This window comes from Syngnathoides biaculeatus, chromosome 14 (genome assembly GCF_019802595.1).
Source record: "Syngnathoides biaculeatus isolate LvHL_M chromosome 14, ASM1980259v1, whole genome shotgun sequence".
In the NCBI taxonomy this organism is placed as follows: Eukaryota; Metazoa; Chordata; class Actinopteri; order Syngnathiformes; family Syngnathidae; genus Syngnathoides; species Syngnathoides biaculeatus.
Genome location: NC_084653.1, coordinates 23,074,809 through 23,090,609, shown reverse-complemented (window position 1 = coordinate 23,090,609; position 15,801 = coordinate 23,074,809). Strand labels below are relative to the sequence as shown.

Genomic DNA, 15,801 nt, shown 5'->3' with positions numbered 1-15,801 from the left:
TCATGAGTCAAAGAAGCTACTCGCCGATGTTGGGCCGCGTGCTCGTGTAGCGGCTGCTCGGCCTCTCCCAGGTCCACGTCTTCGTATTCCAGCACCGCAAAAGCAACTTCGGGCCTCAGGATTTTGTCCTCGGGGGCGAACCGGCTTTTGTCGGAGGGTGTTAGCGGGTTTGAAAATGCATCGGTATGTTATGTTTGGAGAAAATCCATCTGCGTTTGAGATTAACGGTCAGTACAACTGCTTTATGCACACATACGAAAGAGGCCTGCGTTGGGTATGGGGTAAAAAAAAAATAAAACAAATCATAATCTTGCTGCTCACAGACATAAATCAGAAAAGAAAAAATAATTAACCTGCAGTGAGAATAGAATCTAGGTATACATGATAGATATAGATAGAGTTGCATACATGTTGCTATCATGTGACATGAGTCAATTCTGTACTTGCTCTACACTAGGGGTATCAAACTCGTTTTTGTCGCCGGCTCCATTGAAGTTCCGGTTTCCCTATGAGGGCTGATTCTGCCACACCAAAAAAAAAAAAAATGAAGTGCTATGTTTCATGTTATAATATAGATGTTTCACGTTATGTGGTTATTACATGTTATAACAATTCATTTCATGTTATAACATGTAATTTATCACATTATAACATGAAACATATCACGGTAAAACCTAATAAGTTCTACGTTAAAACCTGAAAAGTTGGCCTCAACTTGTTGCGGCCCTGTGGTCACTCACATCCTTCCAAGATGCCATACAGGAAGACACACCTAGAAGTGGACTCATTGCACAAAACATGGATTTGGTGAGCTTTTTATGGAGTTGTGGTGTACCCGAAGATTACGCATGGAGCAAGAACATCTAGTAATGTAGTAAAACTGGAAGTAATTGCCTTTTGGCGGGTGGCGGGGGGAGAAGGGTGAAATTTATTTATTTGTTATTTTTTAGGTTATAACGTGAAATGTATCTACTTTATAACATGAAATGAATTACGTTATAATGTAGAGCATATCATGTGAATGTGTCACATTATAACATGAAATGAATTACACTGTCACGTGAAACTTTTCACGTGATATAATGAAATGATTCACATTATAATGTATAATTAACCACAATATAACATGAAACATCCACATTATAACATGATAGCGACCTTTTTTTTTGGTGTGGTATCAACATGCTTCCGTAACATTATGAATTATGATGTGACAATTTAAAATTTTGGAACACATATGAACAAGAATCACAGAAGTTGACATAGATGATCTGCCTTTGCGGGCCACATAGAATCATGTGGTGGGCCGGATCTGGGCCCCTGACCTTGAGTTTGACACCAGCGCTCGACACACTCAACCCACCGTAATCTAATCCAAACAAGCACTGAAAATGTTTCTGTTGGGCCTGGGCTGCTTATCGGTTTCAAGGTATACGGCGGTTTGAAAATGTTACAGTTTCAAAAACACTAAAACTGTTCCTGAGGCGGGGGCGGGGGTCAGTACAGGCGTGACCCCGTCTGCCTCTCGTCACTGAGGTTGTTGCCATTTACTTGCCTGGATCTCATGAAATCAACGCTGACGTGCTGATCGTTTCATTGATGAACTATCGTTACCATTGGCAAAATATTGCAATTAATTATTGCAAGCGACGGAGAATGCCAGCCCCGGCTCCAAACACTACAGGAAAGTGTTCCATTGAGGTTAGAGCGGCATTGTCACGTAGCGATCACATGAATTGCGCGATATGCCTCGTGCATCATCGAAAAACAAAGGAAAGATTCACATAAAAGTCTCTCCTGGCCCGAAGATATCGTGGTGGTTTTTCTATGAATTGACAACAGTTGCTCATAAAATTATGCCGTTGTTTTTGTGCGGAAGAATATGAATGGATGTGGCTAGTTATGTTGTTTTGTGCACTTATGCTAACCCACTTAATGTTATATTTTGCAAGCTAAAACCATAATCTGCTTCAAATTCCCAGAGAACCTAATGAATATAGTCTTGATGGAGTGAATTAAAGTCTTAGGCCTAACGCCCCCCCCCCTCCGGGCAAACATGTTTCTCGGTTCACCTCTCAAGTCCGGCCTCTCGACTCGGCTGTCAGGTGATAGTCACAAGACCGGCTGGCCTAATCCCCACCCAGCTCTACTAAAAGCCACAACACAAAACAGCGCCGTCCTTAATGTGCGTGAAACCGACTGGAACACAAGATGATTTGACTTCAAGTGCCATTCCCACCAACTTTCTCTGTATCTAATTTCAAAATACACACAGACAGGAAGGGAGGAACGAAATTACCCGTTCATCGACGAGACGATTTTTCGCCACTGACCGGAATAAACAAGCGGGTGGAAAATGACGAACATACTACTTTTCAGCGTTTTTTGCTTATTTCTGCGACCTGGGGAGGCTCAGTTCCCGCGAGCGTGCTGCACCGTGGAGGGGATCCTGTCCAAGCAGTGCTGCCCTGCCTTGGGTTCCGATCCTGCAAACGTATGCGGCACCCTGACGGGGAGAGGAAACTGCACCGCAGTCCGGGTCGACACCAAACCTTGGGGAGGACCGTATAGGCTCAGGAACGTCGATGACCGGGAGAGGTGGCCCACCAAATTCTTCAACCAGACTTGCAGGTGTAGTGGTGAGTCGTGTACAGTGGCAACTATTTGACGAAGCCAATCAGACCAGAACCACGGGTAGCTAACTCGATCTGCGTTTTAGGTAACTTTGCGGGCTACGACTGCGGGAGGTGCAAATTTGGTTGGACCGGACCAAACTGCAACCAGAGAAAAGCTCCCGTCATCCGAAAGGACATCCACACGCTGACCTCTGTGGAGCTGCAGGAGTTCTTGGACGCCCTGCAACTGGCTAAAACCACCATCCACCCAGATTACATGATCGCCACGCAGCACTGGCTGGGCCTCCTGGGACCAAACGGAACCGAGCCCCAGTTTGCCAACATCTCCATCTACGACTTCTTCGTGTGGCAGCACTACTACTCTGTCCGAGATACTCTACTTGGTAAAGCGTCGTAAAGAGTCATCCTTCACGTCGGAATGCTTAAGTTTAAAAACATTGATGAGATAAATTATGCAATGATTATGGGATGATTAGCTAGCCAGAGCAAGATAGTCCATAAAAATTGAATGAACAGTTACTGAACTTCTTGGTTTGTGAAGCTCCAATAACATTTCTGTTATCTTTATGAAAATTAGTAAATGGTGATGGAAGGAGGTCCTTTTGGGGTCCTTCCGCGTGTTCGTCCAATTCCAGGTTCGGTCAATAATTGAACTCCAAAGGTGTGAAATGTGACAAACACTTCGAAGTTTAATGAACAGAGCACTCTCTGACACACAGTGTGACACAGGCAAAGGCTGTAGTCCGACACAGAGTGTGTGTGTGTGTGTGTGTGTGTGTGTGTGTGTGAAAGCAGAAAAGATTATTTTGGCAATGTTGGAAAGCCGTCGTTGACGGACAAATCTTAAAACAGGATCTAACTGATGTGACTAGACACCCAAGGCTGTTGAGTCTGCTGAGAACCACCCCTGTTCTGACTGGACACTCAAGACAGGTGACTGCTAAAAAACAACAACTCCGTTTTGGCTAGTCACACAAGACTGAACCCTGGTAGAAAAACAACTCAATTTAAGGCAGTTCCTGGAACCGGGTATTAGCGCAGGTTGCTGTCCTAACATAAACCTTTCAATCGATGTGTCGATTGCAACAAATAAGTAAGCGTAATAAGTGATTACGATTAAACCGTTCTTGGCCATTGGTTAGATTAATATCGATTCGTTTCTGAGCACAGAAACCAAGGAGCTAATGTCAGCGTTGAAATTTTGAATTACATTTCATCGCCATCGGTTTTTATAATAACTTTTTTTTAAAATCCTATTAATTCCGAATATGTCACTTTAAAAAAAGTCTTTCCTAATAGGTCCCGGTCGCCCATTCAAAGCCATTGATTTCTCACACAAAGGACCTGCGTTCATCACCTGGCACAGGTACCACCTCCTCAGTTTGGAAAGAGACCTTCAGGTATGCGGCCCATCTAAATAAGAAACAAACACAAAAGATACGTAGTATCTGCTCCTTCTACAATAATCCTAACAATCCCAATAAATGTCCGTTTCCCATAGAGGTTGACCGGCAATGAGAACTTTGCAGTCCCTTACTGGAACTTCGCCACGGGGCAAACCGATTGCGACGTGTGCACAGACGCTCTGCTGGGAGGCCGAAACCCAGACAACCCCTCCCTCATCAGTAACCAATCCAGATTCTCCAACTGGGGGGTGGTGTGTAACAGGTCTGTCGAGGAAGGGGGGGGGGGGTGTAAATGCGGCGTGGTTGCCAGAATTGTGCTCCTCGTTCTAGTTTGGATGACTACAACCGCCTGGTGACGCTTTGCAACGGCACCAACGAGGGTTTGATTCAGAGGGGGGCGATGAGAGGCGCCAACATGACTTTGCCCACCATGAGCGATGTTCGCAGCTGCCTCGGCATCCGAGACTTTGACAGCCCTCCGTATTTCACCAACTCTTCCTTCAGTTTTCGGTAGACCACATTTTAACCATACGCGACTGCGCGGCACGTCGTTCACCAACGGTTTACCTGCACAGAAACGCCTTGGAAGGCTACGATAAACCAGACGGCGAACTGGATGAAACGGTCAATAATCTTCACAACCTGGTCCACGCCTTGCTTAACGGCACCAGCTCGTTGCCTCACTCCGCAGCCAACGACCCGATCTTCCTGGTAGGGGTCGAATTTCACAAGTTCCAACCAAAACGCGAACTCTCGGGTGTTTTGAATTCTGATTATTTTCCCTTTCAGGTTCTCCACGCATTCACTGATGCCATTTTCGACGAGTGGATGAGGAGGTTCGTCCCATCCAACGCCAGCTTCCCAGATGAAATGGCCCCCATCGGTCACAACCGGGACTACAACATGGTTCCGTTCTTTCCCCCAATCACCAATGAGGAGCTCTACATTACATCAGAGCAACTTGGGTATTCCTACGCCGTTGCCTTTGAAGGTAAGACAGTGGTCAATGCCCGAGTTTAAATCCATCCATCGTCCATCCATGTTCTTTGCCGCTTATCCTCACGAGGGTCGCGGGGAGTGCTGGAGCCTATCCCAGCTGTCAACGGGCAGGAAGCGGGGTTTGGCCTGAACTGGTAGCCAGACAATCGCAGGGCACGTTGAGACAAACAGCCCCACTCAAAATCACACCTCGGGGCAATTTAGAGTGTCCGATTAATGTTGCATGTTTTTGGGGTGTGGGAGGAAACTGGAGTGCCCGAAGAAAACCCACGCAGGCGCGGTGAGAACATGCAAAAACTCCACACAGGCGGGTCCAGGATGGAACCCGTGACCTCAGAACTGTGAGGCCAAAACTTTGCCATCTTATCCACCGTGCATCGCTACTAAGGATGTATTTTTTATTTCATAATTATTTGACTCATAAGAAATCAAACTGACAGATACAAGTGGAGTGAGATACTTGCTTTATGTCATGCATCGTCCCTTTTACTCAGGTGCAAAAAGTTCAAAATAATAAATTATAACCTGACATAAAGATCAGATTTTAGGGAGTTGGATCGGAACATGGATGTCATGTCATTACATTATTTTATTATTGTTGCAACTCGGATAAATGCATGCCACTTTTCACGAAACCTAGCTAAAAACATTTCTGTAGAACTTTAGGACCCAAGTCCTATAGAATTTCTATAGAAAATTACAGCCAAATTCTATAGATTTCTATAGAAATATATATTGCCAACATATAGATTTCTATAGAATTTCATGGATTTTTTTTTTTTTAACCAGGGAATTGGTATTTTAAACAACATACAACACAAAAATAAAAATTGATGCACGCTGACCTGAAGTATCACGATATATGCGGTTGTAATTCATAACTGCATAAAAGTTCGATCGACATGTTAATCTCATCAGTGCAAGCCGTAATGCACAGGTGTCAAAATTAAGGCCCGCAGACCAAATTTAGCCTGCCATCTCATTTTTATTGGTTTTTTTTTTTTTTTTTTTTTTTTTGCCTAAAAACGCTTGCTACAATTGTTACTCGATTACTTTTCATAACTAACTGCACGGGGAATTGTGTAAAATGATGAGAAGTACTGGACACTTAATCGGTGCAGCTCACCTGCTGGCGAGCAAATCACATGGCGAACCATATATGACAGCTGAAATACATTTTAAAAATTAGATTGAAGAAAGAAAACGCACTTTTGCTTAAAGTGTTTGATTAAAACCGTTCTGTTGTTTTACTGTTGCACTAAAAACCACTTATTTGCCAAAAAAAAAAAAAAAATGACTGGTGAAGTTTGATTTTCTGAAAATAAATAAATAAAAAGGCGGGGGGTGGGTATTTTAATTTTTGTTATTTTAACCTGCTTACATAAAATCCAAGCATTTATTATGCGTTTTCTTACTGTACCGTAAAAATAAATAAAAAAAAAAAAGATACGTGCAACACTTTTCTCATTTTTTTTTTTTTTGACACGCACTCCACGAAGCGTCGTGATGACGTTACACATTACAAAGAATATAAACTATATAAACCACTTCCTACCGTGCATAAATGCTTGACAAGTTTCCCGGGAGCAGCCACGTGCAGGTATATCCACTGGTGCAGTCAGGGAGTTCGAACCAACATCCATTAGCGTTGGACAATCTCCCAAGTCTCGTTTCCACTTGTGGACATAGATATGAAAGGCCGTCGTGCTAAGCAACCTGGTTGTGCAACGTGCCTACAACGCGGCCATGTTGGAGAGGTCGTTCCATGTTTTCTCAAACATTTGGTTGTTCACATACATCCACTACAAAAACTGTTACAAAAGCGACTCTCTGTCTCTCTTACACTTTCTGAATCCAGTACAATTTTTAGCTGTAGTTGTCACTTCTTGGTCATATGAGGTTATTATAATTTGTGTCTGACTATGAGAGAAAAAATATTAGACACCATGCTATAGTGCGATGCAATTCTCAAGCGACAATGATACGCTTTACAAAACAAATGTGCTGTATATGTCCAAAAGAAGGAGTCCTGGCGGGCAAGGTCAGTGATGAGATCCTGCCCCAGTTGGAGGAGTTCAAGTATCTTGGGGGTCTTGTTCACGAGTGAGGGAAAAACAGAGCGGGAGGTCGACAGATGGATCGGTGCGGCGTCTGCAGCGATGCGGGCTTTCTATCGGTCCGTTGTGGTAAAGAGGGAGCTAAGTCGAAAGGCAGAGCTCTCAATTTACCAGTCGATCTACGTTGCTACCCTCACCTGTGGGCATGAGCTGTGGGTCTTGACCGAAAGAACAAGATCCCGGATACGAGCGCTCGAAATGAGTTTCCTCCACAGGGTATCTGGATCTCCCTGAGAGATAGGGTGAGAAGCTCAGTCATCAGGGAGGGGATCAGTGTCGAGTCGCTGCTCCTCCGCATTGAGAGGAGCCAGATGAGGTGGCTGGGGAATCTGATCCGGATGCCTTCCTGGTGAGGTGTTCCGGGCATTTCCCACCTGATAGAGACCCCGAGGACGACCCAGGACACGTTTGAGAGAGAATGTCTCTCGGCTAGTTTGGGAACGCCTCTGGATCCCTCCGGAAGAGCTCGAAGAAGTGGCTGGGGAAAGGGAAGTGTGGGTACCCCTGCTAAAGCTACTTCCCCCACGAAAAAGCGGTAGATCATGGATGGATGGATATGTCCATCCTTTGTCTGTAATGCTTGTCGGCGTTAGTATAGTTGGTGAGCTGAAGTTTATTAAAGCTGATCGGGCGAGAGTAAATCCTGGAACAGATTTCACAGACGCCTAACGCCTGACCTCAGAACTGTCGGGCAAACATTCAAACCACTAACTACTGCGATTTGCTGGTGACCAGTCCAGGGTGTACCCCGTCGACGACCCCATCAGGACATGGAACAAACACAATTTTCAGCATGAAATTTCCATTGATATAAAGTTTGTCTTGTCCTTTGTCTTCCAGATGCGGGAGGATCGTCCGTGTTTGTGCTGGGATCCACCCTCGGGGGAGTCTTCATCGGGCTCATGGCGCTCCTACTTATCTTCGTGCTCTACCTACGACAGCGTAGAAACACGGGCTTTGAACCCCTGATAAAAGCAGACTTCACACATCGGAAGTACACAGAGGAAGCTTAGATCCCTATTGGGTTGCAGGGCCGCAGTGAAATGAAACCCGTGTTATCGAGGCCTGCACGAAACAAGGAAGTATTAATCGTGTCCATCGGGAATGGGGAACCTCAGTCATCGGGGCTGTGTTTTAGGCCAGAAAGACCACTTGATCCGGCGCTAAAATATTACCGGCAGATAAAATTGCAATAAATGCACCCTTGCCTGATAGGAACAAGGTTCCCAAACCCTGTTGCAGATCAATGTCACAAAATACTAAAATCCATATTGTAAATGTACTCACAAATTGATTTAGACGGTGTGAGATCTGGGCCTGTTGAATTGAACTAAAAGCTCTTATTCTATTGCATAAATGCCTATGGTGGTGATTTGCGCTTTCCGCCATCTTTTGGAAGAACGTTTAATTATTCTGCCTGTCAACGTACATCAGGGGTGTCAAACTCATTTTTTTGTCGCGGGCCACATTGTAGTTACGATTTCTCTCGGAGGGCCGTTATGAAAATCTTTGGCCTCATGATATTTACAGATGAAATTTATGAACCAGTTTTGAACCAGAATTCAAGCGGAATGGATTTTTCAAATATTGCTCATGTTTGGTAACACAAAAATGCTTGCAATATCTCAACTTTATCATGTATGATATGACAATTTGAAATTTTGTTACAGATTATCACAAAAGTCATGGAAATTGATATACACGATTCGCCTTCGCGGGCCACATAAAACCACACAGCAGAGCAGATCTGGCCCCCGGGCCTTGAGTTTGACACCTGTGACATACATCATCGACTATTTGGAAAAGAAGTTTGTCATCCCAGTCACGACAAATGAGATGCTATTGTATTGTTTTTTTTTAACAAATATTTATTCTTAAGAACAGTACAAAAAAAAACATTGACTGCAATCGGCTTTAGTTGCATTGTAAGGCATATTTTCTCATCTGCTTGAAATCAAATTCAAACCAAGTTCATTTGAAAGTTTGTTCATACAACAATGCAGTGATGGAAAGTAAAATAAAAAAGCGACTTGAAGCATTTCAACCCCCCCCCCAATACCATTTTATTGCAAAAGTATTACCATTAAAAGTTTGACGATACAAAACATAAGAGCACTGTTCATTATACAATTTTGAATTGCAGAGTGTACAAGTCCTTGCTGATATGTTTTGAAATGAATAACACGAGCTTTCAGAGGCCGCTTTTGCCCCCGACCGAGCCCCTCGGCAATCCGCTCCGTCGCCGAGACGCATTCAGGCCTGTCCGCTTTCCACTCTCCACGGATTCTCATTTCACAGGTGACTGTGGTCGCCAATCCAGGCCGCCTGCGCGCCGACGTTCGGGCTCCGCAAAACGCGTTCGGGGGTTGGGGGGGGGGTCGTCTTTTCTTTGCATTTTGACGCACACGCGCTCTCCTTAATAATCCCCCTCACATTATTGTGCAAGGGCGGCTATAGAAATGGCACACTTTCAGAATTCATAAAGTACTTTTGTGATTTTTTTTTTTTTTTTTTCCCAGGGGGCATTTTTGTGACTTTTACTTATAGATCCGGATATGGTCATTTATGGACACAATGCTTGTACTTTTGATACAAATACACTAACAACAGTTGGGCTTGTGAACAAATCCAAAATGCCAGTGGTGGCACATCTGCTCTCCTCTCCACATTGCTAATATTAAAACATTATAAAGCATTTTGCAGAACATTAATTAATCTGTCGCGAGGCAAATGAAAGCATACAATATCTTTTTTTCCCCCCATTTTAAATGATTAGTCAGCATGAGGACTGACTATGACTATTAAGACATAATTGAAATTATTGTAAGAATATGATAGATGAATATTAAAAAAAAAGAGCAATTAAGTAACATGAAAAAAAAAAACATTAGTACTGATGATTTTCTGGCAAATTAAGTTACAAGTTAAACTCTATGCCCCTGTCGGGTCTTCCATTAATTCCTTTGAATTAGATTCGAACATTACATTTAACATAATTGTACCACTTATGAGTCATCAATAAGGATATTTTAAAGGAATTGATGAACTTGCGCGCGCACACAGACGCACACAATCACACACACACACACACACACACACACACACACACACACCACACACACACACACATTTTTCATGAACACAAACTGTCAAAACAATCAAAAGTGCGTGCTATATTCTTGCACATGGTGACAGGCATGACTGCCTGACATATGTGCAAAGTTATTATTATTTTTTTTTTTGTTTGATAAAAATAGTTTTAATCTCTCCAGCAGAGTTCATAGGGTCGGACAGAGGAACGATGCGGTGAAGTATCACGTCAGTGGATGTGCATTCTTTGGGAAGGTGGGAAAAATCGACGCGTGACTGACTTTGACCTCGTCAGCCTGAATAGTGTCCGGCGACGCTCACCCCTGAGCCGCTTTCCCCTGCATTATCTCCGCTGTACCTGGAGCAGCACAGCCGAGAGGGCCAAAGCGGTCACAAGGCCCGCGTGGGCCTCGGGGGGTGAAGAAGCGCCGTCCACCGGACCCCTGCGGTCGGCCTCCACGACCGGGGCTTCGGGGGCGGCCTCGTCCGCCTCCGTGGGGCAGGCCTCCGTGCAGCCGCTTCCGCTGCCTGAACCGCTGCCCTCATCGCCTAAACACGAGGGGGTTCATAAATCATGCTATAATCAACACCAAAAAAATGTACATGTTCTCCTTGTCCCTGTCTGGGTATTCCGGTTTCCCGCCACATCTAAAAAAATTGCAATGATTGAAGACTCTAAATTGCTCGTAGGTGTGATTGCAAGTGGTGTCTGTCTCCATGTGCCCTGCGATTGGCTGGCAACCAGTTCAAGGGTGTTCCCCGCCTCCTGCCCTCAAATAGCTGGGATTAGCTACATCACTCTCGCGACTCTTGTGAGGATAAGCCGCTCATACAGTATAATGGATGGATGGCTATTTCGATGTGCGGCAACATTCCAATAACCCGGTGGGTGCCCAGACTTTTTTTTACCCCAAGATCTACTTTTCAAGCAGCCAATGGCGGGTGATGATGATGATGATGATGCTCCCAGACCATTTTATCCCAATCATGGCAATTTTTTGCCCAATTGAGATAAAAGTCTCCTAACAGGCCAGAATCAAGGAAATAAGACTTCTTTTTCGTTTATGGTTAAGTTATATGATAAGTAAAGTTAAGTTGATTTATAATCTTGTCCCAAAAATCTAACCGCTAACTTTGACCGATGAGTTATCCTCTCCTGATACGAAGTTAAGGCTTCAAATTAAAACACTTAGATATTGTGATATACTGAAGGACGTAATGCGTAAAAAATCCCAAAAATGGGACGCTGCCCACGAATGGGTTAAAATGCTTTTTCCTCCTATATTTAAAATACAGAATTGGCTTTTTTATGCACTGTATCGTCCGTGCTTTCATCCTGGATCAGGCTGTGCCAAGGTGGAATTTTAACATTACACACCATCTCATCCTGCACGTTCTACGTTGACTTCAGACCAGACCTTTCCCACTCGGAAAAGAGAAAATCTCATCCAGTTAACCACTTTTTCTTCAATTATTCACATTCTCCGACAGCCACTGCATCTTTAAACAATAGCATTTCTTTTTTTTTTTGTTAACTTTCTCCATTAAGATCAAAAGTAAACATAAGCAGCATGTCTAGTTTGTCTTTGCTCTACGTTGCCCAGACTGTGTTGCTAACCAAAGCAGAGGGGGTGGACGTTGTCATTATAAAACACATTGATGGGCTGCGTAAGTACTGTAACATGTGGAATTATGAGTGTATGTCATTAGGGGTGGGGGGGGGGGGTAAGGTAAGCTAGGAATGGAGCAGCAGTTGTTAAAGTTCCGTGCACAATTGCGCACGTGAACAGTTTAGAGGGAACATTGGCTGACGCCATTTTTTTTGGCACGCCGTCCTGCGATCGACCAAGACTGCTTCGCGATTGACCAGTCAACCGCGATCGACGTATTGAGCACCCCTGATTTAGACAAAGATAATGATAACGATAAAACGCATTTGACGTATTGATTTCTACAACAATTGAAAGGGTTCAGTGTACGCTGTTATATGATATGATTATGTCCAACGAGTCTGCCTGCACCTTGATGAAATAAAAAAAAAACAAAAAACGCATTTGCCCAGCGCTCTACCATGCGCCAAATATCTACCACTCTTCTCGCCACAACTCACAGGCGAACGACATCCTGACTCGCTGCGATGATGTCACAGGATTGACGTAGTTGACTCAGCTGTACGCCTCCTGCGTACGCAACCCGCGGTGGAAGCCTGATCACGAATTATGGATTGACGTATTGAGCACCCCTGATTTAGACAAAGATAGTGATAACGATAAAACGCATTCGACGTATTGATTTCTACAACAATTGAAAGGGTTCAGTGTACGCTGTTATATGATATAATATAACATAAATAATAATATAAAAGTAAACAAAAGCAGCATGTCTAGCTCATCTTTGCTCTACGTTGCCCGGACTGTGTTGCTAACTAAAGCAGCGGTGGTGGACGCTGTCATTATAAAACACATTGATGGCCTGTGTACAGTAAGTACTGTAACATTTGGAATTATGAGTGTCTGTCTTTAAGAGGGGGGGGTGTAAAATAAATTAGGAAAAAAAAAGTGTGGCGGAGCAGTGGTCGACGTTAGAGAAACTTCCGTGTGCTGCCTAAAAGAAACCAGTGGCTTCTTCTTTTCATTTTTTTTACAGTACGTATGTGAATTGTGCCATTGGATGTAAGAACAAGTCATCCCACACTCGTTGAATAACATTGCAAAATGCCACAAACTGAATAGTGGTATGTTCTACTTTCAATTTGCATTGGATTATTACTTTTTTTTGCGCGCAACGCAGAGTATATGCGAAGAGACTGCATGAGCGGAGCACAATTACACACGCTTGCAGTTTAGAGGGAACATTGGCTGACGTCTTTTTTTTCCGCACGCCGTCCCGCGATCGATCAAGGCTGCCTCGCATTGAGCACTCCTGCGCGGAATGGTAACAAGTCGAGGGTGTACCCTGCCTCTCATCCAAAGTCAGCTCGAATAGGTTGCAGCTCACACTGAACGATACAAACTGATGGATGGATGCAGAGATGAGCTGCCGGCTTCAACCTTAACATTCTGTAATCAATACTTGCAATTACACTACCAGCGCTATTAGTCCCTCACCGGTATTTAATTTTAAAATTGGCAACGTGCCACGACCGCGAGCAATGTAGGAAAGAAAACTTACCAGCTAATAACAAAAACTGCCCAAAGGCAAACCTACGTGTGTACGGTAAAATAGGAGCAGCGTTAATGAGCTGAGAAAGGAAAAAAAAAAAAAAAAAACACAATCCATAACTCACTTGAGTCCTGAAAGTAGATATCGTTGCCGTTGTAGGCGTTCTTCAGCTTGTTGGTCATGACTCGGAGAGCCATAATCTGCTGGCGGATGAGCGTGTCCGGACGGGTGATGTCCACGTTGACCTCGGGGTTGTTGACCTGGTTGGTCAGTCCGTCCATCACCACTTCCGGGAAATACCTTTTTGGGAAGGATAAAACAAACCGGGTGTGCGTCTTCCTCAGGGGGGGCAAAGCATATTTTCCAGTCGTCGTGCGCAGTCTAGACAGACGTATCGCTCTCGAACGCACAAAGACGTCTTGCGAAAGCTGAACGAGAAAGAGGAGAGCATTATCTCGTGATGAGCCAATCTCACACAAGTTGCTTCTGTGTCTGAAGATAAAGGATGGCAACAACATTCCATCCAATCAATAAAAAAATAAAATAAATAACATTCAGAACTTCAGACAGCTGCTGGCTTTTTGATAAAGTGGTAGTCTGCGCGTGTTTTTTTTTTTTGGGGTGCGATTCATTGCACTTCTTTCTTGTCAGAACAGCATTTGTTCCCCTGCGGAAGAGCACCCAGGTCAGACGGGATAATAAACACAAATGACAGCTTGGATGGCGTCGGTAATTGGTTTAGAAATTGAGGGTGATTGTTGCGAGATGAAAATGTTCATATATCACAAAAACGTTTTACATACTATTACAGATACAATACATGCACTGAATGCAATGTTTCATTTTGAATATAAAATAATACAAGCCGTGCTAGCTAACGCATGTTTCGCCTGTGCGAGATTAAGCTTGGCAGTGAAGCTTACATGCTACATCGCCAAATTCTGAAGATATGACCTGCATACCATAATTTCTGGCCTACAGGCCGCGACTTTTTTCACATGCTTTCAACCCTGCGGTTTATGCGGCGCTAGCGTTAGCACCCCTGGTTGTAAGCCTCGGTATACAAAAAGAGTTTAACGCAGGGGTGCTCAATGCGTCGATCGTAGGACGGCGTGCCAAAAAAACGTCAGTCAATGTTCCCTCTAAATTGCGCGTGTGCGCAATTGTGCACCGCTGATGCAGTCTCTTCGCAGATATTCTGCGTCGCGTGCAAAAAAATAATAATCCAATGCAAATTTAAAGTATAACATACAGCTATTCAGTTTGTGGTATTTTTGAGTGAGGGATGACTGGTTGTTACATCCAACGGCACAATTCACTGACGTACTGTAAAAAATGAAAAGAAGAAGCCACTGGTTTCTTTTAGGCAGCACACGGAACTTTCTCTAACAACGACCGCTGCTCCGCTACACTCTCTTTTTTCTAGTTTACCTTACACCCCCACCCGCTCTTAAAGATGTACAACTCGTAATTCCAAATGTTACAGTACTTACGCAGCCCATTAATGTGTTTTATAATGACAGCGTCAACCACCGCGCTTTTAGTTAGCAACACAGTCTGGGCAACGTAGAGCAAAGACGAGCTAAACGTGCTGCTTATGTTTACTTTCCATATTATTGGAGAAAGTTCAAAAAGAAATGCTGTTGTTTTAAGACGCAATGACTGCTGGGGTATGTGAATAATTGAAGAAAAAGTGGTTAAACTGGATGAGATTGGAAAGGTCTGGTCTGAACCCAAAGTAGAAAGTGCAGGATGAGATGGTGTGTCATTTTAAAATTCCACCTTGGCACAGCCTGATCCAGGATGAAAGCACAGACAGTGCAAAAAAAGCTAATTCTGTATTTGAAATATAGGAGGCAACATAACATTAACCTTAAAACGGTTTGGGAGCATCATCAACGCCCTCTTCCCACCCCTGTCGGAGGTAGCTCACGAGAGGCTGCCTGCTTGAAAAGTAGATCTTGGGATAAAAAACTCTGGGCACCCCTGGTCTAAATGATCTCACATGCTAGTAGAAATTAATGTATTGTTGTCATGTAATGTGTGAAGTTAAGGTAAAAAAAAGGAGGTTAAAAAGTCTGGGCACCCTTGGTTTAACGCTAGTGTTGCTAACGCTAACTTTTTGTGTACTGAGGCTTATAAGAAAGTGCGCTCTGTAGGCCGGGTATTACGGCAATCCAGTCCTCTGCAGAGAAACTCCGCTCACACCCTCATTTTCAGATTAACCAGATAACCGATGATAGAGTCGGTTGTTCAGAGTCGAATTTTGTTTGCAACCAATAAAATCATTGTGAAATGTAACTTTTAAAAAGTGACTGTTACTACTACTAAATTGGAAAAACAACAATAATGGAATTTGGACTTCATTCAGGATAAATGTTTTGAGGTTTA

The 15,801-nt window shown here is 43.8% G+C and overlaps 2 protein-coding genes and 1 long non-coding RNA gene across 8 annotated transcripts in view; 1 reads left to right on the top strand and 2 right to left on the bottom strand.

Annotated features, from left to right (window-relative positions):
* The window catches only part of LOC133511830 (uncharacterized), a 98,083-nt gene extending 91,318 nt beyond the window's left edge, over positions 1-6,765 (bottom strand). For both annotated transcript variants that reach the window (XR_009798042.1, XR_009798043.1), the window contains exon 1: positions 6,597-6,765. This is a non-coding gene — a long non-coding RNA (uncharacterized LOC133511830). The remainder of the gene's footprint in view (positions 1-6,596) is intronic.
* dct (dopachrome tautomerase) lies at positions 2,201-9,168 on the top strand. Of its 2 annotated transcripts, XM_061840800.1 has the most exons (8): positions 2,201-2,639; positions 2,720-3,019; positions 3,936-4,036; positions 4,138-4,304; positions 4,373-4,552; positions 4,618-4,753; positions 4,832-5,033; positions 7,999-9,168. In XM_061840800.1, exons 1-8 carry the CDS (start codon positions 2,357-2,359, stop codon positions 8,169-8,171), a joined length of 1,542 nt encoding a protein of 513 aa, XP_061696784.1. In that variant the 5' UTR covers positions 2,201-2,356; the 3' UTR covers positions 8,172-9,168. The 2 variants fall into 2 exon arrangements, with proteins under 2 accessions (XP_061696784.1, XP_061696783.1); XM_061840799.1 differs by having other exon boundaries at positions 4,618-5,033.
* Positions 9,169-10,444: 1,276 nt separating this feature from the next.
* LOC133511827 (glypican-6-like) overlaps positions 10,445-15,801 on the bottom strand; it is a 103,828-nt gene continuing 98,471 nt past the window's right edge. For all 4 annotated transcript variants that reach the window (XM_061840795.1, XM_061840796.1, XM_061840798.1 and 1 more), the window contains 2 exons: positions 13,535-13,710; positions 10,445-10,797 (listed from right to left, as the gene is read on the bottom strand). In XM_061840795.1, coding sequence (XP_061696779.1) covers positions 10,592-10,797; positions 13,535-13,710 — 382 coding nt within the window. In that variant the 3' untranslated portion in view covers positions 10,445-10,591. The remainder of the gene's footprint in view (positions 10,798-13,534; positions 13,711-15,801) is intronic.

Bases quoted from the DNA above. Each gene is read 5' to 3' on its own strand.
- dct (XM_061840799.1), top strand. From the start codon at position 2,357: ATGACGAACATACTACTTTTCAGCGTTTTTTGCTTATTTCTGCGACCT. The intron at 2,640-2,719 runs GTGAGTCGTGTA...TCTGCGTTTTAG, and splicing joins CCAGACTTGCAGGTGTAGTG to GTAACTTTGCGGGCTACGAC. The intron at 4,553-4,617 runs GTAGACCACATT...TTACCTGCACAG, and splicing joins AACTCTTCCTTCAGTTTTCG to AAACGCCTTGGAAGGCTACG.